Genomic DNA, 27,006 nt, shown 5'->3' with positions numbered 1-27,006 from the left:
GTACGATTTTCAATGAAATATAGGGTTTCCATGATTTGCAAATTATCGCACTTTGTTTTCATTTAGGGTTTAACAGCGTCCCAACTTTTTGGAACTTGTGGTTGTACAGTAGAAACTTAATCAGCAGCTTCCAACTGATCAGGATTAGCTGTTCAAACTAGAGACTAAAACTGCGCTGACATATTGATATTCACTCATTCATAATAAAGAAGTGCTTTATCCTGGTCAGGGTTTGGGTGGGTCCTATCCCAGGAACATTGTGACACTGTATGTGAGATGAAAATGAGAAATTTTATTGTTTTTTGGAAAATATATGCTCCTTTTGGGCGGCACGGTGGTGTAGTGGTTAGCGCTGTCGCCTCACAGCAAGAAGGTCCTGGGTTCGAGCCCCGGGGCCGGCGAGGGCCTTTCTGTGTGGAGTTTGCATGTTCTCCCCGTGTCCGCGTGGGTTTCCTCCGGGTGCTCCGGTTTCCCCCACAGTCCAAAGACATGCAGGTTAGGTTAACTGGTGACTCTAAATTGACCGTAGGTGTGAATGTGAGTGTGAGTGGTTGTCTGTGTCTATGTGTCAGCCCTGTGATGACCTGGCGACTTGTCCAGGGTGTACCCCGCCTTTCGCCCGTAGTCAGCTGGGATAGGCTCCAGCTTGCCTGCGACCCTGTAGAAGGATAAAGCGGCTAGAGATAATGTGATGTGATGTGATGTGATATGCTCCTTTTGAATTTGATGCCAGCAACAATTTTTAAAAAAGTTGGGACAGGGGCATGTTTACCACTGGGTTGCATCACCTCTACTTTTAACAACGCTCTGCAAACGTTTAGGAACTGAAGAGACCAATTGCTGTAGTTTTGAAAGACAAATGCTGTCCCATTCTTGCCTGATATACAGTACAATTTCAGTTGCTCAACAGTTCGAGTGTCCTTTGTCGTATTTTGCGCTTCATAACACGCCAAATGTTTTAAATAGGAAACAGGTCTGGAGTGCAGGCAGGCCAGTTTAGCACCCGGACTCTTTTACTATGGAACCATGCAAATGACATGCCCCTGTCCTAACTTTTTTGAAATGTTTTGCTGAGATGAAATTCAAAATGAGCATAGATTTAAAAAAAAAAAAAAAAAACAATAAAATTTCTTAGTTTCAACATTTGATATGTTGTCTTTGTACTATTTTCAATGAAATATCGGGTTTCTATGATTTTCAAGTTATCGCATTGTGTTTTTATTTACAGTTTACACAGCGTCCCAACTTTTTTGGAATTGGGGTTGTACTTTGCAGTCAGAACGAATGTCAAAGCTGCTGTTATAGAAAATGAACCCACACCAATCAGAATTGAGAATTCAGCAGCACTCGTTAACTTCCATGGCTTCTGATGATCGTGTTATTAAGCTTCTTCGATATGACTCAGACACATGGTACGTATTTAAATCTAATCAGGAGCATATCTTGGCTTTGGCCTTGTTACAGGTCACAGTCTATAGACACTGAATCGACTCCACCCTTCCAGTGAAGTGCTGCATGTAAAGGAAGGCTTCAAGGTGATTAATGAAATGCTAATTATGTTTGCGTCAAATGCTGTTTATCAGAAATGCTGACAGCTCTGATAGGAAAAGCTGAACACTTACAATCCCACTGGCATTAATGCTGCAATATTTAATAACTCGATGTTTGATAATGCTACAGACCATAATGTACTTGGATACAAGAAGGTCAATCCGTTATGGCTATATTAGGGTGTGTTTATTAGTCAGTAAGACACGGAGTTTATCAACCCTAATGTTTACACCGAGTATGATATATGGGTTTAATACACACATCTCTAATGGACAGCGGTTACTAAGCAGACGCTGGAGAGAAAGTGCGGAAAAGTATGCGCGCGCACACGCACACGCACACGTAATGCTTTCTTCTATCAGATTCTTCTCTCCAACAAAAACCAGCTGTTCAGAGTGGAATGTTCCAAAGCACTCAGAGAAACAGGGGGATGGACAGACGGAAAGAAGAACGAAGGTAGAAGGCTATAAAAAAGGAAGAAGAGAAGCACAGTACCTCTTGTCTTTTGCGTTCCTCCTGGCTCAGCCTTTCGCAAGCTCCACTTTTTTTCACCTGGAAAACACAACAGCAACCAGAACTCTCATTAGCGCAAACTGAGACGTCTTCAAACAGTCATGTTTGTAATTCAATGATATAATCTCATCTCATCTCATCTCATTATCTGTAGCCGCTTTATCCTGTTCTACAGGGTCGCAGGCAAGCTGGAGCCTATCCCAGCTGACTACGGGCGAAAGGCGGGGTACACCCTGGACAAGTCGCCAGGTCATCACAGGGCTGACACATAGACACAGACAACCATTCACACTCACATTCACACCTACGGTCAATTTAGAGTCACCAGTTAACCTAACCTGCATGTCTTTGGACTGTGGGGGAAACCGGAGCACCCGGAGGAAACCCACGCGGACACGGGGAGAACATGCAAACTCCACACAGAAAGGCCCTCGCCAGCCACGGGACTCGAACCCGGACCTTCTTGCTGTGAGGCGACAGCGCTAACCACGACACCACTATGCCGCCCAGGACCAAATAGTGTTCGAGAAAAATTAATGTTCTGTAAAATGTCAGATGGGCTTGATACGGTATATGCGATGACATCAGGTAGCGGTCGCTTGGAGCAACTCGGCTGTTTATGTTCTCTGTCTACATCGTAGTTTTGCTAGTTTTACAAGTATTTATCAGTATTTAAATAAAAGTATGCCTCATTATGGAGCATGTAAATGTCGCAATGATGCTGAAAAGAAAACATAAGCTGGAACTTGACTGCATTTCCACAGAGAAAATGCAAAGTGTGCTTGATCAGCTGTAGCAGAGGGTCACCGACAGAAACTGGATCAGACATGAGAGTCTGCGCTGCAAAATCGTTTTTACATGATCTACATGGTGCTGGTTGGATTAACAGTGTGTGTGACATGGTTTAAAACAGAGATATTAGCGCGTGAAGTGTCAGGTCACACTGTGAGTTGAGCCATTTTAAACTGAGATTTTAGAGTGGGGCGGCACGGTGGTGTAGTGGTTAGCGCTGTCGCCTCACAGCAAGAAGGTCCGGGTTCAAGCCCCGTGGCCGGCGAGGGCCTTTCTGTGCGGAGTTTGCATGTTCTCCCCGTGTCCGCGTGGGTTTCCTCCGGGTGCTCCGGTTTCCCCCACAGTCCAAAGACATGCAGGTTAGGTTAACTGGTGACTCTAAATTGACCGTAGGTGTGAATGCGAGTGTGAATGGTTGTCTGTGTCTATGTGTCAGCCCTGTGATGACCTGGCGACTTGTCCAGGGTGTACCCCGCCTTTCGCCCGTAGTCAGCTGGGATAGGCTCCAGCTTGCCTGCGACCCTGTAGAACAGGATAAAGTGGCTAGAGATAATGAGATGAGATGAGATTTTCGAGTGCACACACACACAAAGTTTGCTTTTTGAAATCTGCGACTACTTTTACTGAAAGTAAGTTTGAGAATAAATCCGCTGGAGGATCCCTATAAACTAATCCTAGCTAGTTTGCTAGCAAACCTGGCTAATTATTGTATAGGTAGTATGCCCTGTAGTCTAATGTTAGCTAGCTTGTTAGCACATGGTTTAAATGATGGGATTAGCCAAACATAAGCCAGCGTATTAGCAACCCTTATACAGTATGATTGTTTGCCTTTGTTAGCTTCCTAGTCTCATCTCATTATCTCTAGCCGCTTTATCCTGTTCTACAGGGTCGCAGGCAAGCTGGAGCCTATCCCAGCTGACTACGGGCGAAAGGCGGGGTACACCCTGGACAAGTCGCCAGGTCATCACAGGGCTGACACATAGACACAGACAACCATTCACACTCACATTCACACCTACGGTCAATTTAGAGTCACCAGTTAACCTAACCTGCATGTCTTTGGACTGTGGGGGGAAACCGGAGCACCCGGAGGAAACCCACGCGGACACGGGGAGAACATGCAAACTCCGCACAGAAAGGCCCTCGCCGGCCACGGGGCTCGAACGCGGACCTTCTTGCTGTGAGGCGACAGTGCTAACCACTACACCACCGTGCCGCCAGCTTCCTAGTGTTTGGCTTTAATTACATTATATAACATTTGGCTACCTAATCATAGCTTGATAAACCTGGCCAGCTGCTAAGTAAGAAAGAAAGATTTGGCGTATGCTGTAATGGGAAAAGAACTCAAAGCTGGAGTGGCGTGAGGTGGCAAGGTTACAGTTAGTTGATTGTTTTCCTATAACAGCAGCCTATGCTTGAAGTGTTTGATTTGTCTTACACTATATCGATTTCCCAGTGAGTACGATTTTCACTCAACACCCTCTGATGAATCAGGTTCAAGACTTCAACAGCAATGTGGTATAATGTCAAATCGCTAGCGCAGTACATTAGTGCAGCGCTGTACTGACGAGCATCGCTAATCTCGCTAAATCAGGTTAGGTCATTTGGTTCTGTTTACAGAAATGATGTATTTAGCTAAAAAACAATTACAGCGATGTCGAACTCCCAGTGAGAGAGGTGAGGAAGAGGGAATGGCAGAGAAAATCTCTCAAAAGGAGTAAATAATATCGTTCACGGGGAAACTAGCAACTAAAGGAGGACGCAGGAATCAGATATCAGCGAACTGGAACAAAGACGGCCTTCACACTTCACCTGGTCTGAGCACGCTCACCGGAACGGGGTTTGAGTCAATTCTGTGTCCGAGGCTTTTTTTCTCTTTCTTTTTCTTTTTTAAATAAAATAAATAAATAAATAACACTCGTTTACTTCACACCAGCTGTGTGTTTGTTTCGTAGACAATGGAGTTACGATGTTCTATCCAGCATCCATACAAGAGCTTATACAGCAAACATGTGTGATGATACTCAAATAACCTGTGTGTGTGTGTGTGTGTGTGTGTGTGTGTGTGTGTGTGTGTGTGTGTGTGTGAACAGATTGAAATAAAACCATTTCCCTGATCAAATATCCTCCAGAGAAACTGCAGACACCTGAGCCACATTCTGTTCATTCATAACCAGGGCAGAAAAACAAGGCTGTAAAGCCACAGCGCTGTGAGAGCCAGCTGAATGAATGAGCAGCTGCTGCTTTGTGCCCAACAAAAACTTCCCAAATCAGGAGCGCCCAAAACCGCCGATCACATTCTATCTAACGCTCCACAGGAAATGGGGAGTGGGACTCAAATAACCTCACCACGCCCGACAATAAAGCCTTAATGGAGGCAGATAATCTGTACACGACAGCCCCAGAACGTTCTGTCTAAAGCCTGAACCGATCTGTCCTGCAGTCATTTAGTTTCAAATCGGAACAAATACAGTGCGTCAGAATTGTGTCTGAACTAAAGACAGGGGAAAAGTGCATTCTTAATGATATACCTGGTTATTAATTAGGATGCAGTGCTGCAAAGCACTGCAACTATTGTTCTTCTACGTGTTTCTTCTTCTTAAACTTATTCCTACGCGAATTTCGATTTCGAATAACTCAATAACCGTACGTCGCACACAGACAAACAATATATCAAAACGTGCGGCTCGATTGGACTCGCTATGCTATTACTTTTCTCTACAGAATACGATTTTTTCGCGACGTAGTCGCGAAAAAATCGTCGAAAAAAACCTCATTCATTTCTATGGAATTAATTAAAAAAAAAAAAGCACTTTTTCAAACATCCGCTGCTCTGGCATGCTTTCACCTAGAGACGTGATTCAAACTCTAAAACATAGGAAAACTTCTCCTCTGTGGATCTGGCATTCAACTTTTCTGCTAGGTTCTACACTTTCGGATCAGTACCGGCTCAAACGCCATGTGGGTTCCGGGAGAAAATCAGGATTTTGAATGGGTGTCTATTGCGTTACACACCAGTGGAGCTCGTTCAGTTAGTGTAGAGAGCTTGAAAAAATAGCTCAAACTTTCTCGCTTAAACTGTGTTTTCAGCCACAAATTTCATTCTACAGACATGATTTTCTCAAAAGTAGTAGTAAAACTTGTCCTGATTCACACAATGTGTCTACCTAACCGATAGGATTTACAGTTTTTGAATGAGAAGCCTCAAAGTGAGGAGAGCGCAGGCGAGCGGCCTCATTGACTCCCATTATAAACGTGGCTGTAAAGTCACTCGTTTTTAACTCGCTCTAGTGTCCTCATTTTTACACTAGGGACAAAACAATTATATCACTGTCTTCAGGAGACCCTTGTGGCACTCACTGTGAAAGAATTTTGTGAATGGCTGCTTTCGTTTTCGAGCTATTCATCGTTGTTCGAGGCCTGGTCCTGAGCAAAAATCAGCCAAAAACTGACAAGATTTTGTGTGACTCAGTGCCTTCTCAGGCCCGTCGCCATGCCGACTGGGAGCAGTGAGGGAGCGGGGGGGGGGGGGGGGGGGGGGCTGTCTCAAGCGCACACAATCATTGCATTGAAGCATCATAGCAAGTCACACATTCACGGCCAGAAAACATGCGTGACCAAATTGCTTCGCGCACTGCATCCTCTCACAATTTCCCCCGGGGAATTGTCCGGTCTAGTTTTCTTTTGTACTACAATACCAAAGCTGACCAATATCTGATACCGAGTGATGCACTGGAGTAAACATTCCCAGACGAACTTCAGGTCTGTCTGAAAATCCAAACTGAAAAGAGACGCTTCTGAAATGTCTGTAGCCGGGAGCTGAACTATAATGTTGTCCGTCTGAAAATAGCATCTAACGGCTCAATATAGAAAAATATATAAAACTCCTGTATCTACACACAGCCTTGATTAGCCCGAGAACAGAGAACAGTCCGATGTCCAAGCCAGTGAAACCCATGTCGTTGGAGTTATACTGTACTTTACTCTTTCACACAATCTTTTCACAAACTGACGACGCTCTGCATCAACTTTAAAGTCAAACTCGGCAATGTTTGCGTCCAATGTGAATCACAAGCTGCTGTTTGTGACGGGCAAATTAACTCTAAAATAATTTCCATAATTAAATAATTTAAGGTCAAAATTAATAATCAATATCAAATCCATCTAAAATTAAGTTTGCCCATTTTGATCCATTAATGGCTTTGACCAACATACAGTAGATGTTCAACGCAGATTATTTTTACATGCTTGCTCTAAAATTCATAAGAAAGTGAAATACACTTGGAATCTAGCAGCACTTAGCAACAACATAGCAACCACATAGCAACAACATAGCAACCACTTAGCAACACCTTAGCAACAGCCTAGCAGCACCTTAGCAACCACCTACCAACACCATAGCAAGCACCTTAGCGAACACCATAGCAACTACCTGGCAACACCTTAGCAACAGCCTAGCAGCACCTTAGAAACACCTTAGTAACCACCTAGCAACACCATAGCAACCACCTAGCTACCACCAAGCAACACCTTTAGCAACCACCTATCAGCAGCACCTTAGCAACAGCCTAGCAGCACCTTAGCAACCGTCGAGAAATACCTGAGCAGCAAAGATTTTTTTTTTAACATGCTTGCTCTAAATCCTTAGGAAAGTGAAACACACCTGGAACCTAGCAACCAACTAGCAATACCTTACCAACCACCCAGCAACACCATAGCAACCACCTAGCAGCACCTTAGTAACCACCTAGCAACACCATAGCAACCACCTAGCTACCAACAAGCAACACCTTTAGCAACCACCTATCAGCACCTTAGCAACAGTCTAGCAGCACCTTAGCAACCGTCGAGAAATACCTGAGCAGCAAAGATTTTTTTTTTTAAACACGCTTGCTCTAAATCCTTAGGAAAGTGAAACACACCTGGAACCTAGCAACCAACTAGCAATACCTTACCAACCACCCAGCAACACCATAGCAACCACCTAGCAGCACCTTAGCAACAGTCTAGCAGCACCTTAGTAACCACCTAGCAACACCATAGCAACCACCTAGCTACCAACAAGCAACGCCTTTAGCAACTACCTATCAGCACCTTAGCAACAGCCTAGCAGCACCTTAGCAACCATCGAGAAATACCTGAGCAGCAAAGTTTTTTTTTAAACACGCTTGCTCTAAATCCTTAGGAAAGTGAAACACACCTGGAACCTAGCAACCAACTAGCAATACCTTACCAACCACCCAGCAACATCTTAGCAACAGCCTAGCAGCACCTTAGCAACTACCTAGCAACACTCTAGCAGCAAATTTTTTTACATGCTTGCTCTAAAATCCTTAAGAAAATGAAACACACATGGAACCTTGCAACACCTGAGCAACCACTTAGCAGCTACCTAGCAATACGTTGCCAACCACCCAGCAACATCATAATCACCTAGCAACACCTTAGTAACAGCCTAAAAGCACCTCAGCAACACCATAGCAACAGCCTAGCAACCACATTACTAACTACCTAACAACCACCTATCAAACACTAGCAACCACCTAGCAGCCCCTTAGCAACCACATAACATCTTAGCAGCCACCTAGCAACCACTAACTACTCTACTCTGTTAACACAACCAGACACATGCCTGTGATTGGCCAGCAGGGGACTGACAATATTACAAAGCTGATCCTTTAAAGGAACAGTCCACCGTACTTCCATAATGAAATATGCTCTTATCTGAATTGAGACGAGCTGCTCCGTACCTCTCCGAGCTTTGCGCGACCTCCCAGTCAGTCAGACGCGCTGTCACTCCTGTTAGCAATGTAGCTAGGCTCAGTATGGCCAATGGTATTTTTTGGGGCTGTAGTTAGATGCGACCAAACTCTTCCACGCTTTTCCTGTTTACATAGGTTTATATGACCAGTGATATGAAACAAGTTCAGTTACACAAATTGAAAGTAGCGATTTTCTATGCTATGGAAAGTCCACACTATAATGACAGCCGTACTAACACCTTCTGCGTGCTTCGAAAGCGCATTGATACGGAGCTCAGATATCAATGTGCTGTCGAAGCGCGCAGAAGGTGTTAGTACGCCTGTCATTATAGTGCGCACTTTCCATAGCATAGAAAATCGCCACGTTTCAATTTGTGTAACTGAACTTGTTTCATGTCACTGGTCATATAAACCTATGTAAACAGGAAAAACGCGGAAGAGTTTGGTCGCATCTAACTACAGCCCCAAGAAATACCATTGGCCATACTGAGCCTAGCTACATTGCTAACAGGAGTGACAACGCGTCTGACCGCGTCTGACTGACTGGGAGGTCGCGCAAAGCTCGGAGAGGTACGGAGCAGTTCGTCTCAATTCAGATAAGAGCATATTTCATTATGGAAATACGGTGGACTGTTCCTTTAAGGTTGTTAGAATAGTGTAAAATAATGACTGAAAATGATTCCTTTTTAACGTCTGATGGAACAATTTTCTTTATCTTCAGAAACTCTCTCAAAACAGAGCTACAACACTGTAAACATGAGCATGTCTGAAGACGAGGTGTGTGGCGTGATGAAATGTATTGTGATGTTTGGTATTCAAGCAATGCAGCCGCATTAATAGGACACAATTAACAGAATGCACCTTGACATTTCTGCATTGTGACTACGCCTCTCCTGGATAGCCTCGCACCATGATCTTCTAACAACAGAGTGAAACTTTATACAGCTGTGGCACTCCAGATCCCAGGCTTTAATCATAATTTCACAGGTTTCACACTGAACAAACCAGACCAAGCCTTTCCTCCATCTGTGCACGAAATTGTGCACTCACCCGTATGAATCCTTATGAATTTCCATTCTCTCCGAGGTGTTAAAAGTGATGTGTTTCATGAAGGTTTCTCCTCTGTCAATCAGAGCAACACGAACCAATCATGGTCGCCTCGTGATCTCATGTATGTAGAAGAGGGCAGGTAAAAGTTATTGGATAAAACATTATTTTTATTATACATCATTCCACCTCAGGAACCTTCAGCAAACATGCAGGACAAACATAACAGATGGAGAAAGAAAGGACAGGAAGAGAAAGGGTTGGCAGGACGAGCTTTTCACTAAACGTTTCCAAGAAACACGTTCTCCATATCTGAACTCTGCCTGACCGCAGCCAGGAGGCAAAGTACACTCCGAAATCAGGTGATGACATCAGGAAGCATCGAACTTGTTCAAAATTATATTTTCTCTCCTCACCACAGGAAACCAGACACTTCCGAGAAACCCAGGAGTGACTGAAACTAAGAATCAGGAGCAAAGATGAGGTTACAACCCCAAGGTTATATGGGAATAAGTGTGGCATGGAAAATCTGTGATGTCATGCAGGTTAAATAAAGGGAAGCTTCTCATTTTGTTAATTGCGCCTGCCGGTTTCTTTTCCTAGAATCCTTGGAATTCACCCAATTCTGTTAACTCTGTAACACATCTTCCTAAAGTATACGCTACAGTGATTACACACTAAATTATTTATCTTAATTAAAACATTCAAACAACCATCACGCAACTCTCCTTCTAAATAACACATCTCAGAGATGGAACGTTCTCCAACAACTTTTTGTCAAGAACGTAAGCTTTCTGAATTTACATTCAAAATTATGCAAGTCCGTTCGGTTGCCGGGCGACCAAACATGCAACTGGGAAGCTCGCTGGAGTTTTTACTTGCCCCATGGGTTAGCTAATAAAATTATAATTTATTGGAATTTGGAGTATTTATATTTCCACTAGGCTTACGTCAGGCACCAAAATAAAGGTAGGAAGCATCACCTCTAGAAGCTTCTCGATCCTTGATTGGTCTGAGTGATTTGAAGAATTGGTACCTCGAGAAGCTTCTCAATCCTTGATTGGTCCAAGTGATTTGAAGAATTGGTACCTCTAGAAGCCTTTCAATCCTTGATTGGTCTGAGAAATTTGAAGAATTGGTACCTCCAGAAGCTTCTCAATCCTTGATTGGTCTGAGAAATCTGAAGAATTGGTACCTCCAGAAGCTTCTCAATCCTTGATTGGTCTGAGAGATTTGAAGAATTGGTACCTCCAGAAGCTTCTCGATCCTTGATTGGTCTGAGAGATTTGAAGAATTGGTACCTCCAGAAGCTTATCAATTCTTGACTGGTCTGAGAGATTTGAAGAATTGGTACCTCCAGAAGCTTATCAATTCTTGACTGATCTGAGAGATTTGAAGAAGTGGTACTTCCTTGAAAATGGTGGGCTTTGAGTGATTTCTGGGTTATGGTATAAATGATGTAGGATCAACGAATCAAGGAATAATCAAAGAGTTTTTGATCCAACATGCAAAAACTGGTGTAATAAAATCCAGAGACATGACACAGGGTGAAAACCGAGGCTTTTGACACTACTCTACCCAAAACATCTGGTCCTTTAGTGGGAACCTTACGTTATCCATCTCAGAGCAGAACTCCATGATCTCTACACCTCCATCACCAATACATCTTGACGAATGACAGCATTTCTCAGCAGGAAGGAGTTCATGCCCATGCAAATCAAACAGTTCACCTATTTACCCAACTTGTGGTGTGTGTGAGACAAACACACCTATGTTCTTACTTGTGTTCTATCGTTACACCAGTTCACTCATCTGTTTCATATTCCTCCACTCTTTTCCATACATACACACGTGTTTCTCTGATATCTTTTCTTAATCTATTTCTGTGTATTATTGGGACGTTTCCAGAACATTCCAGCCGAAGGTGGCCCAGAACGAAGCAGCAGAGTGGAAAACATCATTAAAGTCTCCCACTGTTTCCAGACTTCAACCTGATTACATAATTCCACAAACAGGAGTCTTCACAACAGCTCCAGCCTTCGACATTTTCTGCATTTTTTCCACAGGGAAGAATCTGTCGGAATTCGAGCAAGGAGCTGGAGCCGTGTCCTGACTGGAGCCATTCCCCTGAGGATGTAGTAGTTCTCTGCCTTTCTATTTCTCTTTTTTTGTTCCCCCTTTTCTGCCTTTTATTATGATTCCTTCCGCTTCTCTAAAATAATACTGATTTGAATTGTATTATTAGGAATGAAGAATTAAGACTCATGATATTTTCGCCGGGCGGCACGGTGTTGTAGTGGTTAGCGCTGTCGCCTCACAGCAAGAAGGTCCGGGTTCGAGCCCCGTGGCCGGCGAGGGCCTTTCTGTGCGGAGTTTGCATGTTCTCCCCGTGTCCGCGTGGGTTTCCTCCGGGTGCTCCGGTTTCCCCCACAGTCCAAAGACATGCCGGTTAGGTTAATTGGTGACTCTAAATTGACCGTAGGTGTGAATGGTTGTCTATGTCTATGTGTCAGCCCTGTGATAACTTGTCCAGGGTGTACCCCGCCTTTCGCCCGTAGTCAGCTGGGATAGGCTCCAGCTTGCCTGCGACCCTGTAGAAGGATAAAGCGGTTAGAGATAATGAGATGAGATGACATGATCATCTGTGTTTGATAAGTGTTCTCGTTCTTGTTTCCTCTCTTGCTTTCTTTCTCAGGGTGGTTACGATCCAAACTCCCGTGTGACCGGACTGAACCACATTCCTCATAGCACCAGCATTCCTCAACTCCACCACTATGTTTCTTCTTGCATATGTATAAGTGTGTGAGAGTGTGTATGGATTCAAGACTGCATAAGCATCCTCAAGCATCCACAACTCCATTGTAAGCGAAGTGAATATGAGAAAAAAAATTTTTTATTTTAGCTGTTTTTCAAACTGATGCACTTTGATTATCCCAGAGAAAATCGAATCACTCACAGGAAACCCAACCAGACACAGAGAGAACATGTGAAACTCCACATGGACAGAAAGCCGAGCTCAGGATCGAGGCCTGGAGCTATGAGGTGACAACATGGCAGGATATTTTTACCACATCGCCGCTCACTGATACTCTAAACCTGGTTTCTGGGATGTTGCCTTAAAGTGTGTATTCGTGCTTCATGTTCACAATTATGTGCTGAGACATGTGACGTGTGTTTTGCTGTGTCTCACCACACTGAGCTGACTCCAGGACGTCCGGATGGGTTTGTATTGCACCACGATGCGCTGGTCCGCTTTGGGCTCTCGAGATTCAGCATCCTCATCCGAATCATCGTGCAGTGCCTTCTCCTGGTAGTTCTGATACAGAACCTCATCTTCTGTAGAAAATAAACACACACACACACATATACATGACCGAGTGTAGCATCTCAAACCACGTGTTCAAGCTGATCCGCTGTTATTATCTGTTATTATCCATACAGGACACTTTTTCAATGGAATAAAAACACATGTTCTATTCCCTTCTAGCGGGTTCCATTCATTTGGTTCGACAGCATGCAATATTGTTAGCATATCGCTTATCCTACGAGTATTAGGTCACTACCCAATGGAGAATGAGCGCTGAATATGGTTCACGGTATTGCATGGTTGTCAAGACAACATGACGTCACACGTCGGAGATATAAAACTAGTGAGTGAGCGACTGTGACAATTTGAAGATTTTGGTTCCAAAACGCTATATATCCAATTCCACTGTCTCATCTCATCTCATTATCTGTAGCCGCTTTATCCTGTTCTACAGGGTCGCAGGCAAGCTGGAGCCTATCCCAGCTGACTACGGGCGAAAGGCGGGGTACACCCTGGACAAGTCGCCAGGTCATCACAGGGCTGACACATAGACACAGACAACCATTCACACTCACATTCACACCTACGGTCAATTTAGAGTCACCAGTTAACCTAACCTGCATGTCTTTGGACTGTGGGGGAAACCGGAGCACCCGGAGGAAACCCACGCGGACACAGGGAGAACATGCAAACTCCACACAGAAAGGCCCTCGCCAGCCACGGGGCTCGAACCTGGACCTTCTTACTGTGAGGCAACAGCGCTAACCACTACACCACCGTGCCGCCCCCAATTCCACTGTTTCGAGAAAAATCACTTTTTCTGATTACGGGAAGTGAGAAAAGGAAAACCACTGTATCCTGTTTTAAAATTTATCCTTAATGATAATAAACTTCAAAAATGAAATCCAGAACTAATTAACAGCTTTTAACTGAACCAAGTAATTTTTTTTTTGTCAAGTTGCTACATATCCACGCCACGGCATTTTTCCCCAAAACGCTACGTATCCCTTTCTATTTAAAGTGCATGTCATGACAGATTATTTTATTTTATAGATGATTTTTTTTAGATTAGTTTATCGAAATTATTCATAATTCAGCGTGAAATTGTCCAATTAATGCGAGAAGTGATTTCCTACTTCATTGGTGCAGCCATCTTAGAAGACTTCACGCCAATGGCGGCCTCTGATTGACCAAATGGATATGTCTGGTTTTGAGAAAAATCGGTGATGGCACTTGTTGCGTTTTGGAATGAAAGGCCGTAATGCAGTGTGTAAATCAACGGTAGATATCATGTTTTGGCGAAAACTGAATATGGTACGAGTAAGATATGATAATTTCTGATGGTTTGGTGGCGGTAGTTTCAATTTTTCAAATTTGGCGTTTATCGCGTTTTGGAACCAAACAAACATGGCCGCTGAGTTTGCTTTGTTAAACATGAAAGATTTTGAGAGAATTTTGAAAGAGAAAGATGCGTTGAACACCCGAAAGGAATGTATTATAATAATAATAATAATAATAATAATATCTCATCTCATTATCTGTAGCCGCTTTATCCTGTCCCACAGGGTCGCAGGCAAGCTGGAGCCTATCCCAGCTGATTACGGGCGAAAGGCGGGGTACACCCTGGACAAGTCGCCAGGTCATCACAGGGCTGACACATAGACACAGACAACCATTCACACTCACATTCACACCTACGGTCAATTTAGAGTCACCAGTTAACCTAACCTGCATGTCTTTGGACTGTGGGGGAAACCGGAGCACCCGGAGGAAACCCACGCGGACACGGGGAGAACATGCAAACTCCGCACAGAAAGGCCCTCGCCGGCCACGGGGCTCGAACCCGGACCTTCTTGCTGTGAGGCGACAGCGCTAACCACTACACCACCGTGCCGCCCAATAATAATAATAATAATAATAATATTGGCTGGATTTTTTTTTTCATGGTTCGACTCGTTCAATATCCTGCTAGCTGAATGGAATATATCTGATATACCACTCAACGCCAGGCAACATTATTTAATTAGTCAATGACTTACAATATCCCCTGGGTTGCCAGATTGGAATTGTTTCCACCCAGTATCCACGCCATCCACAACTGACCATATGTTATCTGAATGCTGCTGTTTTACTCTAATGTACATTTAGAAATGTTCATAAAACAAAACCCTTGATGAGACTAATAAAGTGGCGAAAAAATATGTTTCTCATTGGCATGTATCTCAACTATAAGTTAAGTTTTAGCCTTTTAAAATCCTGCAAAAGTCAAACTCTAGTTCTACTGAAAGACTCAATTCCTGTCTGTGCATTTATAATCTAACACACTGATGGAAAAAAACTGCATTACTGCCATATGTACTTCACGAATCATGCACTCACTTCTGTGCTATTGACTGTATTTCTTGTTATGTTCATAAATGCCTTGTATTAGGTCTATGAAACATTTAAAAACTTTTCTGTACAGAGCGCACAAGTGCTCTTCTCTGTTTTGATGACGGCGTGAACATTGTGGACACATTCAAAGCTGCTATCCGATTACAAACCGACTCGATTAGGTTTAGATCCGTTTCACTATGGCACGTAGCTAGAAAACAACTTTGTGAGGAAATCACACTTAGCTAGCAAGGTTTTAGTAATCTTTAGACAATTTGCATTTAACTGCGTTTGTTAAAGGGATCCTCCGGCGGATTTATTCTCAAATGTATTTTCAGTAAAAGTAGTTGCAGATTTCAAAAATCAAACTTTCATTTTCGGAAATTAAACAGTGTTTGAGAAAAATGAATTTTCTTTAAAATGCCAGATGGGCTTGATGTACGTGATGACGTCATGTAGCGGTCGCTTGGAGCAACTCAGCTCTGTTTACATCGTAGTTTTGGCGAAAACTGAATATGTGTCAGATAACGAAATCCAGGGACACATGTCCGCCTGGGGGCATTTTGAGTTATTGACAGATTCAGAAAGTACAGTTTCTAAGCTTTCCAATGATGCCTTCCATGTGGAGATCTGACAATATTTGAAGAATGTGTGGCCTTTTGAAAGTGCATACCTCTTAAAACAGGAAAGGGAGAAAATCGCCCTCAAAGTTTTCCATCTCAGTTACTCTGGGTGCAGGGCGGGCACATAATGGTGCTCATTTGCATGGCATTAAGGAAAGCCCTACCCCCTACTAGCTAGTACGATGCTACTTTCATGTAAACAAAGATCACCACGTCAATTTTCCTTCCATGCAAAGTATGCCCAAAACAATTATGAAGTACAAAAATAAGTCCTAAAGTATACTTTAACGTTTTGTGGTTGAAAAATTACTCACACCGTAAGAAAGAAAGATAGCACGATGATGACACAACTAACACAACACTAGTTTCATGTAACCAAACCACAACACTCTCCGTTACATGCAAAAATAACCACACAGCCTTAGATTAATAAACTTACCCCATCAGAAAGAGAAACATCGCCTTGCACACATCAATGCCTCTGATGGAATATGTAGTCCTAGAACAATTCCTTTTGGTTGCATTTTTTTGGCTAGAAATGGTTATCTCCGATGTAACTACCGGAAGTCTGTTTGCTTCGCAGTGTTTCAGCTCCTCTGCGATCTGTTTAGCTTGCTCATTCCATAGTGAAATTACATGCCTGTATGCAGCTTAAGTAGCCACGAGCTCAGCTCGTATCATACAGCTGATTGGCGAAAAAAAAACAAAAGACTTAAATCATCATGTGAATGGGCCATATGGTAATTTACCCACACCCCCCAGCAGGCTACAGTCCTGACGAAAACGAGACAATTTGCAACAAAAAAATGTATGCTTTTCCAATAAAACAATCTATTATCTGAAATACTGATTGCATTCTTCAAGATCTCAACTTGCACATTATGGAAAAAAACGAAAATCATACATTTCGAAAAAAAAGCTTCTTTTGCAATTATCTCAGATTCGTTTCGGCCGACATGTGTCCCTGGATTCGGAGAGGTGTCACATATGGTACGAGTAAGATATGATAATTGCTGATGGTTTCAATTTTTCAAATTTGGCGTTTATTGCGCTTTGGAACCAAACTCTTCATTTGTAAACAAACATGGCCGCCAAGTTTGCTTTGTTAAATACGAAGTTTTGCTAGTTTTACAAGTATTTTACTGAATTTATCAGTTTTTTAAATGAGTGTGCCTCGTTGTGTAGCGTATTTTAGCCATAATGATGCTAAAAAGAAAGCACAAGCTGGAACTCGACTCCATTTCCACACAGAAAATGCAAAGTGTGCTTGCTCAGCTATGGAGGATCCCTTTAAACTAAAATATATTTATGATTTCTTAGTCAATTATTTGGATATTTTTGAACCTTTTTTGGCTACAGTAGAAAAATGTTCCCTCCCAGACTCCCACACAAATAATATCTGCTCAGTGTTGATCCATCTCCACTAATGAATGGGTTAGAAGGTATTTACAGTACCAGTCAAAAATTGTATACTCCTAATCTACTCCTTCACAGATCACAGGTTTTTCTGTATTTTTTTATTTTCTACATTGTCGAACAATACTGAAGACATCAAAACTATGAAACGTATATGGGATTACGTGGTAAACAAAAATGTGTTAAAATGTTTGATAGTTTAGATTCTTCAAAGTGTCCAGCGTTTACCTTCATGATGCTTTGCACGCTATTATCATTATCTTAACCAGCTTCATGAGGTAGTCACCTGGAATGCTTTTTAATTAACAGGTGTCTTGTCAAAAGGTAATTAGTGGATGAGTTTCTCGCTTTCTTAATGTGCTTGAGATCAAACAATAAGTCAATTATAAAAAATACAGTAATAAAATTATAACATTTCTTTCAATTTGTAACATCTGTTCTGCTTTATGGCTGTACCGCATGGACTCCGACATCGAAACCTGAAAAGAAACTAGACGGAACATACACTACCGTTCAAAAGTTTGGGGTCACTTTGAAATGTCCTTATTTTTGAAAGAAAAGCACTGTTCTTTTCAATGAAGATCACTTTAAACTAATCAGAAATACACTCTATACATTGCTAATGTGGTAAATGACTATTCTAGCTGCAAATGTCTGGTTTTTGGTGCAATATCTCCATAGGTGTATAGAGGCCCATTTCCAGCAACTCTCACTCCAGTGTTCTAATGGTACAATGTGTTTGCTCATTGCCTCAGAAGGCTAATGGATGATTAGAAAACCCTTGTACAATCATGTTAGCACAGCTGAAAACAGTTGAGCTCTTTAGAGAAGCTATAAAACTGACCTTCCTTTGAGCAGATTGAGTTTCTGGAGCATCACATTTGTGGGGTCGATTAAATGCTCAAAATGGCCAGAAAAATGTCTTGACTATATTTTCTATTCGTTTTACAACTTATGGTGGGAAATAAAAGTGTGACTTTTCATGGAAAACACAAAATTGTCTGGGTGACCCCAAACTTTTGAACGGTAGTGTATACCAGGATGCTAAGATCTGCACTGGATATATCCTGGAGGCAACATCTAACTAATAAACAACTCTATGGGCACCTACCACCCAGCTCTGACGTCATTCGCGAAAGAAGAACACGCTTTGCAGGCCACTGCTGGAGGGCTAAGAATGAAATCATTAATTAGCGAGGTCCTACTGTGGGATCCTAAACATGGCCAAGCAAACGCTGGAAGACCTCCCAAAACGTATGTTCAGCAGCTATGCGATGATATTGGACGCTATCCTTCAGACTTGCCTGGGGTAATGAACGACCGGGACGGATGGAGGGATCGAGTTATGGAAATCCGTGCAATTGGCTCGACCCGATGATGAAAAATACAGTAAATAACCCTAATTCATCCACAACTGGAGTAATCCATAAAGTATTATGTCAAGAACCCAACAACTAAGTAAAGAGAAATGACATCTATCATTACTTTAAGACATAAAGTGACTTTTAATAATAATAATAATAATTATAATAATAAAATTGAATTAGAAGGTGTGTCCAAACTTTTGACTGGTACTGTATACACATGCAAAATTATTAAAAGATAGCCAGTGAATGTAGATACAAGGTAGGCGTTATTAATAAACTTTAAATAAATGAGTGTCACCAAGTTCCGAGTCAAAAAAAATAATCACTGTGACATTTGAGATGACTATTGTGAGAAGATGATGACAAAAACACACAAACACACACACGTCTTTCTTATCATTTCCTTGAAATCTAAGCACGGAAAACCTGATTATTTCAGTTTCAATTTTAAAGAATTATCATCAACATCTTGCCAGCTTGAGAAAACAAAGGAAAAACTATTTTCAAGAATACTGACATTGTTGAGCGTTGGGAGCTTTTGAACTCTGAGCAGAGGTGCCGATACTATTATGAAGAAACCTGTAACAGAATTTTACCACAAGAGCCCCAAGCATATGTGCCTGGATGGGTTAGCTCGATGCTAACGGCAAAAAATGACTAAACATACACTTATGTGCAAAATAATAGCAGTGTGTTTAAAACAACTGAGAAAAAGCTCAATCCGCATTTATTTCCACGTACGCAAAGGCGCTGGGAGCACTGCACATTCAATTCCAAATGAAAACGTGAACAAAATATCAATTTTAAACTGAAAATGAAGAAAAAAGAATAATAGGCTGCTCAAAAAAATAGCGGCGTCTGCATTTTCATTTACAAACTCGAATATTTACAGTACAAACTGAAATTTGTTTACAGATTTAGCTTTTCTGTTAATCACTGAACTAATATTTAGTTGTATAACCTTGATTTACTGATAACTGCTTTACATCTGTATGGCATGGAGTCAATTAACATCTGACACTTGCGAAGAGAGATTCCAGCCCGAGCTGACTGGACTACATTCCACAGCTCTTCTGCATCCTTGGGTTTTGTATCAAAAACAGCATTTTTGACGTCACTCCACAAATTCTCAGTCGGATTGAGGTCTGGAGATTGGACTGGCCACTTCATAACATCAATCTTGCTGGTCTGGAACCAGGATGTTGCCCGCTTGCTGGTGTGTTTGGGGTCGTTGTCCTGCTGAAACACCCATTTCAAGGGCATTTCTTCTTCAGCATAAGGCAACATGACCTCTTCCAGTATTTTGATATATTCAAACTGGTCCATGGTGCCCGGTGTGCGATAAATGGGCCCGACTCCAAAGTATAAGAAACATCCCCAAACCATTAGGCCATTATTAAAAAAATGTTCTGTTTCCGGTCCACCGGCCGTGTGAGTGCCGTTGGTGCGGTTGAAATTTTTTTTTTTTAATGCCGGTTTTTCGACATTTTTTTCGGGTTCGTAAATCTAAAATCGAACTTGATATTTCCGCATTCCCAGAGCTTTCCACTAAGGCTCATACTAGCCAGCCATGACAAATAAGTAGCCAGCCGGGGGGGGGGGGGGGGGGGGGACACAAAATAAACTCCTGTGCATGCAGTTCCCAGGATTAAATGTATTTTCCACAGACCATTTATTTATTCACTTTACTCAAATACAAAGTAAAATGGCAGTAAATCTTCTTTCTTTTCTTGCGTATTGCATCATGAGGCGTTCCTGGCTTGTAAATCTCTTATTTTCGGTGCATGACACATTCACGCAGCTGAGCACGCTATGAATTAACAACGACAACGGTCTGCAGTGGCGGCTACACAATTACACACTCAGCGAACATTTCTCCATTTGTGTATGAAAATACACTCCAACCACTCAGTTTGGCTTCATTTACAACCAACGGCGTCTTTTGATGCCAGCACGTAATTGAACGAGAGAAGACTGGTTTACCGGAGACAAAATAAGCGTCATCTCTGCTTCTGTTCCCTCCGACACACTACTGCCTCCGCCGAGTGCGCGCGCACACACCGCATGTCGGGGCCGCGGATGAGTTACTCTCCCTTGATCAACGAAGTTGTCGGGGAGTTTGTGGTTATTATCGGTACAAACAGCGCGAATCACAGCTTAAATGAGTGCGGTTCAGTTTGACATTATTGTCAGTCCGTTAGATAAACATTTAATTTTATTAAAATCTAAAATTAATATTTAGAGCCTGTGGGCTACAAAAATAAGAGTCATTAAAGTAGCCGGCTGGACTTAATTGTGTAGTCGGCTATATGGCCGGCAGCCGGCGCTTGTGGAAAGCCCTGTTGAATCAGCTCTGCGCATGCGCCGTGCAGCACAAAAAAATGGCAGCCACCATGAAGGAAGGAGATCCGGAGTTTTCAAACATTTGCTTAAGTGTGAAATCGCAAAATGGTATTCTAGCGAACAACAAAATAGTAAAGATTCAGAAAAACAAATCATTCAGTGATCATTTTAATAGTGTAATTTCATCCGAACTAGGCCTAACGCTCGATTTAGAACTACAAAAAGTCCGCGTGTCGGACATTTTAAGTACCTTTGTAAAAGTTTTGCAAATGTTGCAGTCAGCATTTAAAATGCTAAGTTTTTGTACAAGTTTCAGTTGATTAAACCGTCGTGTTTTATTAAATGTGTCTGCTCTTGTAATAAAAAAGTACTGAAAGAAAAAGCAAACACAGCATTGCAGTTTCTTATCCATCCATATATATATATATATAAAAAAAAAAAAATCCCTCCCTCCCGACTGAAATTTTTTTTGCTCACCTGGTGGACAGGAAACGGATTTTTTTTTTAAGGATGGCCTTATGCTTGCACCTCCATGTTTTACAGTCTTCACAGTGTACTGTGGCTTGAATTCAGTGTTTATGGGTCGTCTCACAAACTGCCTGTGTCCTTTAGACCCAATCTGTCCATAGAATGTTGCGCCACTTCTCTTTAGGCCAGTCAATGTGTTCTTTGGCAAACTGTAACCTTTTCAACACGTCTTTTCTTCAGCGATGGTACTTTACAAGGGTTTCTTGCAAATAGTTTGGCTTCGCATAGGCGTCTTCTGATTCTTGCAGTACTCACGGGTAACTGAAGATCTTCTTTGATTTCCCTGGAGCTGATAATTGGATGCTTCTTTGCCATTTTTGTTATTCTATGATGTACGTGGATGGTGGTATTCCTTTTCCTACCATGTGTTTTGGGTTTTGTTTGCCATTTTAAAGCATTTGAGATCATTTTAGCTGAGCAGCCAATTATTTTCTGCACTTCTTTATATGTTTTCCCATCTCCAATCAACTTCTTGATCAAAGTTCTTTCTCCTCCGGTACAATGTCTGGAACGACCCATTTTACTCAGTCAGTGCGTTTACATGCACATCCAAATCGAGCTACTGTCGGTAATCGAGCTGAGGGTCCCAGCAGGGGTGCCAGAGAAATCCAATCCTACATGCACACAAGGAAATCGAGCTATTGTGTGAGGTACATTGTGCACCCGAGCCACAGGTGGCGCTACACGCCCCATCGTGTTGGTACACTTCCAGTTGTCGTCATGAAGAGCTATTCAAGAGTATAAACAAAGTTATCAGCAGTGTTGCCAGATACTGCTGACGTTTTCCAGCCCAAAACATGTTCAAATCCGCCAAAATGCACTTAAAACCGCCCAATCTGGCAACACTGGCAGTTCCGTGTTCACAAGTTCCGTGCTCAAGCTGTTAGGCTTGCTCTAACAGACTGTATGGCTACAAACTGTTCTGTGCAGACCACTGTTTTGTAAGACAACTTATTTTGCACAATTGTATATTGTTCTGAAGTCCATTTTTTGCTTACAAAAATTTTTTTTTTGCTTACAATTTAACTTATGTCTTAATAAACACACAAGAAGTTCAATTGTTTTGTTTTTATTGACATTCTTCAGATGTTGGACATACATATATATATATATATATATATATATATATATATATATATATATATATATATATATACACACACACAAATACAATGACTTGTTTATGTACACAATTCACAGCTACGGTATGCAACAGCTGTACAGATGTATTTGGTGATACAGTAAGTGAGCTAAATTTTAACAGTGCAAACAATGCCACAAAAAGAAAAGATTCATGCCGTTGTCATGCCGACCGAGGCTGTTGTGTTTCCCGCTTGTGGTCTCGTCACTTCCGGAAGGGGCAGTGCTGAAGTAAGTAGCTCGACTACGTAGCTCGATAGGGTTTACATGCACTAAGTAGCTCGGCAAAAATCGCATAATCTAGGTCGTGTAGCTCGATTACGAGAAATCAAGTTCGGTTCGATTTCAGCCGAGCTAAGGTGTTTCCATGGCATTTAGAACTTCGATTTCAGTCGAGCAACGGCAGAAATTCGATTTTCTCTATGTGCATGTAAACGCACTCACTGAGCAAGGGCTAAAACCAGCAGGTAAAACATTTGCTGCCCTCCTTCTTTAAGTAAGGGCCATAATTGACACCTGTTTCTTGACAGAATGAATGACCTCACTAATCGAACTCCACACTGCTATTAATTTGAACGTGCCCCTTTCATTAAATGAGTCAATTACACCCAATTAGCAGAGTGCATGTCATGACTGTTGATTCTGTTGAAGTTATGTGGCTAAACTGGAAATGTTCACAGAAAGTGTTCATAATGCTAAGGGTAAAACCAGCTAGGATTGTGTTTAAGGTCCTACCTTCACTGTCAAATGTCCTCTGGGACTGTAGCTTCTTCTTCTTCTCTCCACTCTGCAGAAACATCAGCTAGCAATTAGCCAAAGGTCTGGTCTGTTACAAAACAGTTTCCAAGAGCTAACAGCAAACAAACTCGCACTCAGTAATGGACAATAGTTAGCATCAGCTCATTTCAACAATCCCAACTAGCTCATATCAGTTTGACTAATTGTTCACAATGCTAATAACAGCATTAGCATGTTCAGTTTGCTAGACAGGAACAAATGTTACCTAAAGGTTAACAGAAACCAAAAATTGCAACAATTCATTACTGCTAAAAATAGTCAGTTAGCATTATAGAAGCAAGTTTATGCTAACTGGTCCCGATTCATTGTGCGACAGGCAAACTGAAAACTAGTGTTGGTGTACTCGAGACCAGTCTTAAGACCACTTTTTGAAGGTTTCAGTCCCGTCTCGTAATGGAGTGCACGTTTACTCGGTCTTGTCTGTCCGGGAAGCCATGGCCTAATGGTGAGAGAAGCAGCTTTAGGACCAAAAGGTCGCTGGTTTGATTCCCTAGATCATCAGGAATGGCTGAAGGGCCCTTGAGCAAGGCACCTAACCCCCAGGCTGCTCTGGGTATGTTGTATGTCTCACTGGATAAGAGCATCTACTAAATGCCTGTAATGTAACGTCTTGGATATACAGGACTTGGGATTTTATTTCAAGACGAGTCAAAACCACAACTGTGAGTGGGGATTTCACCAAATTGCCTGTGCATTGTCTGATTTATTTGTTCACATCATGACTGTGATTGGATGTAAAACTTCCTGCTTTAAATGCGAGCAATAAAGTGACTCATTCCAAATTTGAAATTTTCTTCCTGTTAACAGCCATTACCCCTCCTTCACTGGTCTGGTTCTGGTCTTGACTCGGTCTCATCCTGCCTCAGTCTTGGTCTTGACTTGATCTCAACCCCTCAAAGTCTTGGTCTTGACTCGATCTCGATAAACTTTGGTCTTGGTCATGACTTGGTCTTGTCTCTGTCTCGATAAACTTTGGTTTTGATCATGACTTGGTCTTGTCTCGGTCTCAATAAACTTTGGTGTTGGTCTTGTATCAGTCTCGATAAACTTTGGTCTTGATCATGACTTGGTTATGTCTCAGTCTCAATAAACTTTGGTCTTGGTCATGACTGGGTCTTGTCCTGGTCACGATAAACTTTGGTCTTGGTCTTGACTGGGTCTTGTCTTGATCTCGATAAACTTTGGTCTTGGTCATGACTTGGTTTTGTCTTGATCTCGATAAACTTTGGTCTTGGTCATGACTTGGTTTTGTCTTGATCTCGATAAACTTTGGTCTTGGTCATGACTTGGTTTTGTCTTGATCTCAATAAATTTTGGTCTTGGTCATGACTGGGTCTTGTCTTGATCTCGATAAACTTTGGTCTTGGTCATGACTGGGTCTTGTCTTGATCTCGATAAACTTTGGTCTTGGTCATGACTTGGTCTTGTCTTGATCTAGATAAACTTTGGTCTTGGTCATGACTTGGTCTTGTCCCGGTCACGATAAACTTTGGTCTTGGTGATGACTGGGTCTTGTCTTGATCTCAATAAACTTTGGTCTTGGTCATGACTTGGTTTTGTCTTGATCTCGATAAACTTTGGTCTTGGTCATAACTTGGTCTCAGTTTAGGTGGTCTTGACTAAAACACTGCTGAAAACCGATGAGGAAAAAAGCGTCAGACCATAACACTAGCTTTCCAGAACTTTTCATCAACAGCATTATAGTAAATACCATCAAATAGATTAAGGACACAGTTTGTAGCCAGTTAATTCCGGCTCTTCTGTTCACACTGGTCTATCAAATTCTGATATATGGACATTAGCAGACACTCTCCACCTTTCAGCTCTTTGAGCTCTATGGTCCCTTTATACAGCCTTTGTGCCTTGCATGGAAGTGTTTAGCCGAGCTAATTTGAGGGCATTGGAGTACTTATGGCTCCTAAAACACCACCACCACCGTCCTTCAATTCTCACGTTGATGTTGTGAGCCAGCTCAGTATTCAAAAACACTGCAATCTGACAGAAAATGGTGGCTGTTTCATTACATCATTCTGAATTTACTGTTACTGTTACTTGTATTCACAGTATCTGGCAGACTAAAAGTGCTCTGTTATCTTTATAGATAAAGTAATCAGCCAGAGTCTAAAGATCTCAACAAACTGAGGGTTAAAAGTCTACGCTGATTAGAGCTGGCCAACATGATGACAGAATAAATTACGTCACTGGACTTTTCTGAGATGTTGTTTTATGACATTTTATAACATCGATATCATGATACCATGAAACACTGTGTATTGTAGAAATGTCTCTGCAGTATTAGGACTTTATTGGGACAAATTTCTGCCATATCGACCCTTAGTGCTGCTGATACACACAAGTTATGTTAAGTTTGTGTCAGTTTTGATTCCATCTTGGATTTGTGTCATACTTGATGTAAATAACGTCACTGTACCCAACAACTAGTGTGGAGAATTTTCGTTCCATAAGTCGTTACTTTTGAACTATTTATTCTAGATGCTTGAAATTCTCAGGGATTGTTCGACACTATTAGATGTCTTTAAATTTGAAAATAGTTGGCCCATAGTTGCTTATTTGTCAAGTTATGACTTGCTGAAAATTGTATATATTTAACAGTTTTTCCACAAAATCAAGTCGTACATGAGCTGATAGCTGACGAGGCGCGTAGCACCGAGTTGGCTATAAGCCATGTATGACGAGATTGAGTGGAATAACTGTTTTATTCTATTCACATTCACAGGATTTTGAGAAACGGAGCATTTTTATTTTTTGCAAATTCGATAAATAAAAACTTTATACAAAACGTCCGACAAAATCGTTTCCGCTTAGAATGTAAACAAACCGGCGAAATGACAGGAGCAATTTATGAAAAATAATATAATAATAATAATAATTCTTGAAAAATAAAAAAAGATATGTTCTTACCATCAAATACTTTCATTCCAAATTTTGTTGCTTTTTTTTGGTATTTTGTTTACGAGCAGAGTTTTTATTTCGTCCTTTGTTGGTTCAATAACACGCGCCGCCATTTTGTTTTTTCTCTACTCACCGTATATGAGCTGATAGCGCAGTAGTAGAGTAGCCAATCAGAGCATGCGATTACTCACATCCAATGAATGTGGACAGAATTTTATATATATAGTTTGGTGCAAGGTATTTAGTCCATTTACTAATTCAAATATACTCTTTCCATTGGTGTGATTGTTTTTATGGTCTACTTTGCCACACATGGGCAATATGCACTTGAAATATACAGTACTGTGCAAAAGTCCTGGCACCCCCTTTTTCCCCATACAAACTTTACTATAGATTTCTATTTTATGACTTCTACATTATCGATTCAGTCCAAAAACATTTTAGAGTTCCAAACGTTCATTTTCCAGCACAAAAGTAAATATGTTACAAAAAATATGTTTGTATCTGAGTAGCATATTCCATAAGAGAGCACT

At 41.7% G+C, this 27,006-nt stretch overlaps 1 protein-coding gene across 1 annotated transcript in view; it reads right to left on the bottom strand.

Moving 5' to 3' along the window:
• Positions 1-27,006, bottom strand: part of LOC132888146 (rho guanine nucleotide exchange factor 26-like) — a 156,980-nt gene that overhangs the window by 119,853 nt on the left and 10,121 nt on the right. Inside the window, exons 3-5 of the mRNA XM_060924171.1 lie at positions 23,498-23,549; positions 12,856-13,001; positions 2,047-2,103 (exon numbers count right to left, since the gene is read on the bottom strand). Coding sequence (XP_060780154.1) covers positions 2,047-2,103; positions 12,856-13,001; positions 23,498-23,549 — 255 coding nt within the window. The remainder of the gene's footprint in view (positions 1-2,046; positions 2,104-12,855; positions 13,002-23,497; positions 23,550-27,006) is intronic.

Source organism: Neoarius graeffei, chromosome 6 (assembly GCF_027579695.1).
Source record: "Neoarius graeffei isolate fNeoGra1 chromosome 6, fNeoGra1.pri, whole genome shotgun sequence".
Lineage (NCBI taxonomy): Eukaryota > Metazoa > Chordata > Actinopteri > Siluriformes > Ariidae > Neoarius > Neoarius graeffei.
Note: the sequence above shows the minus strand (reverse complement) of the source record. Positions and strands in the feature narration are given on the sequence as shown.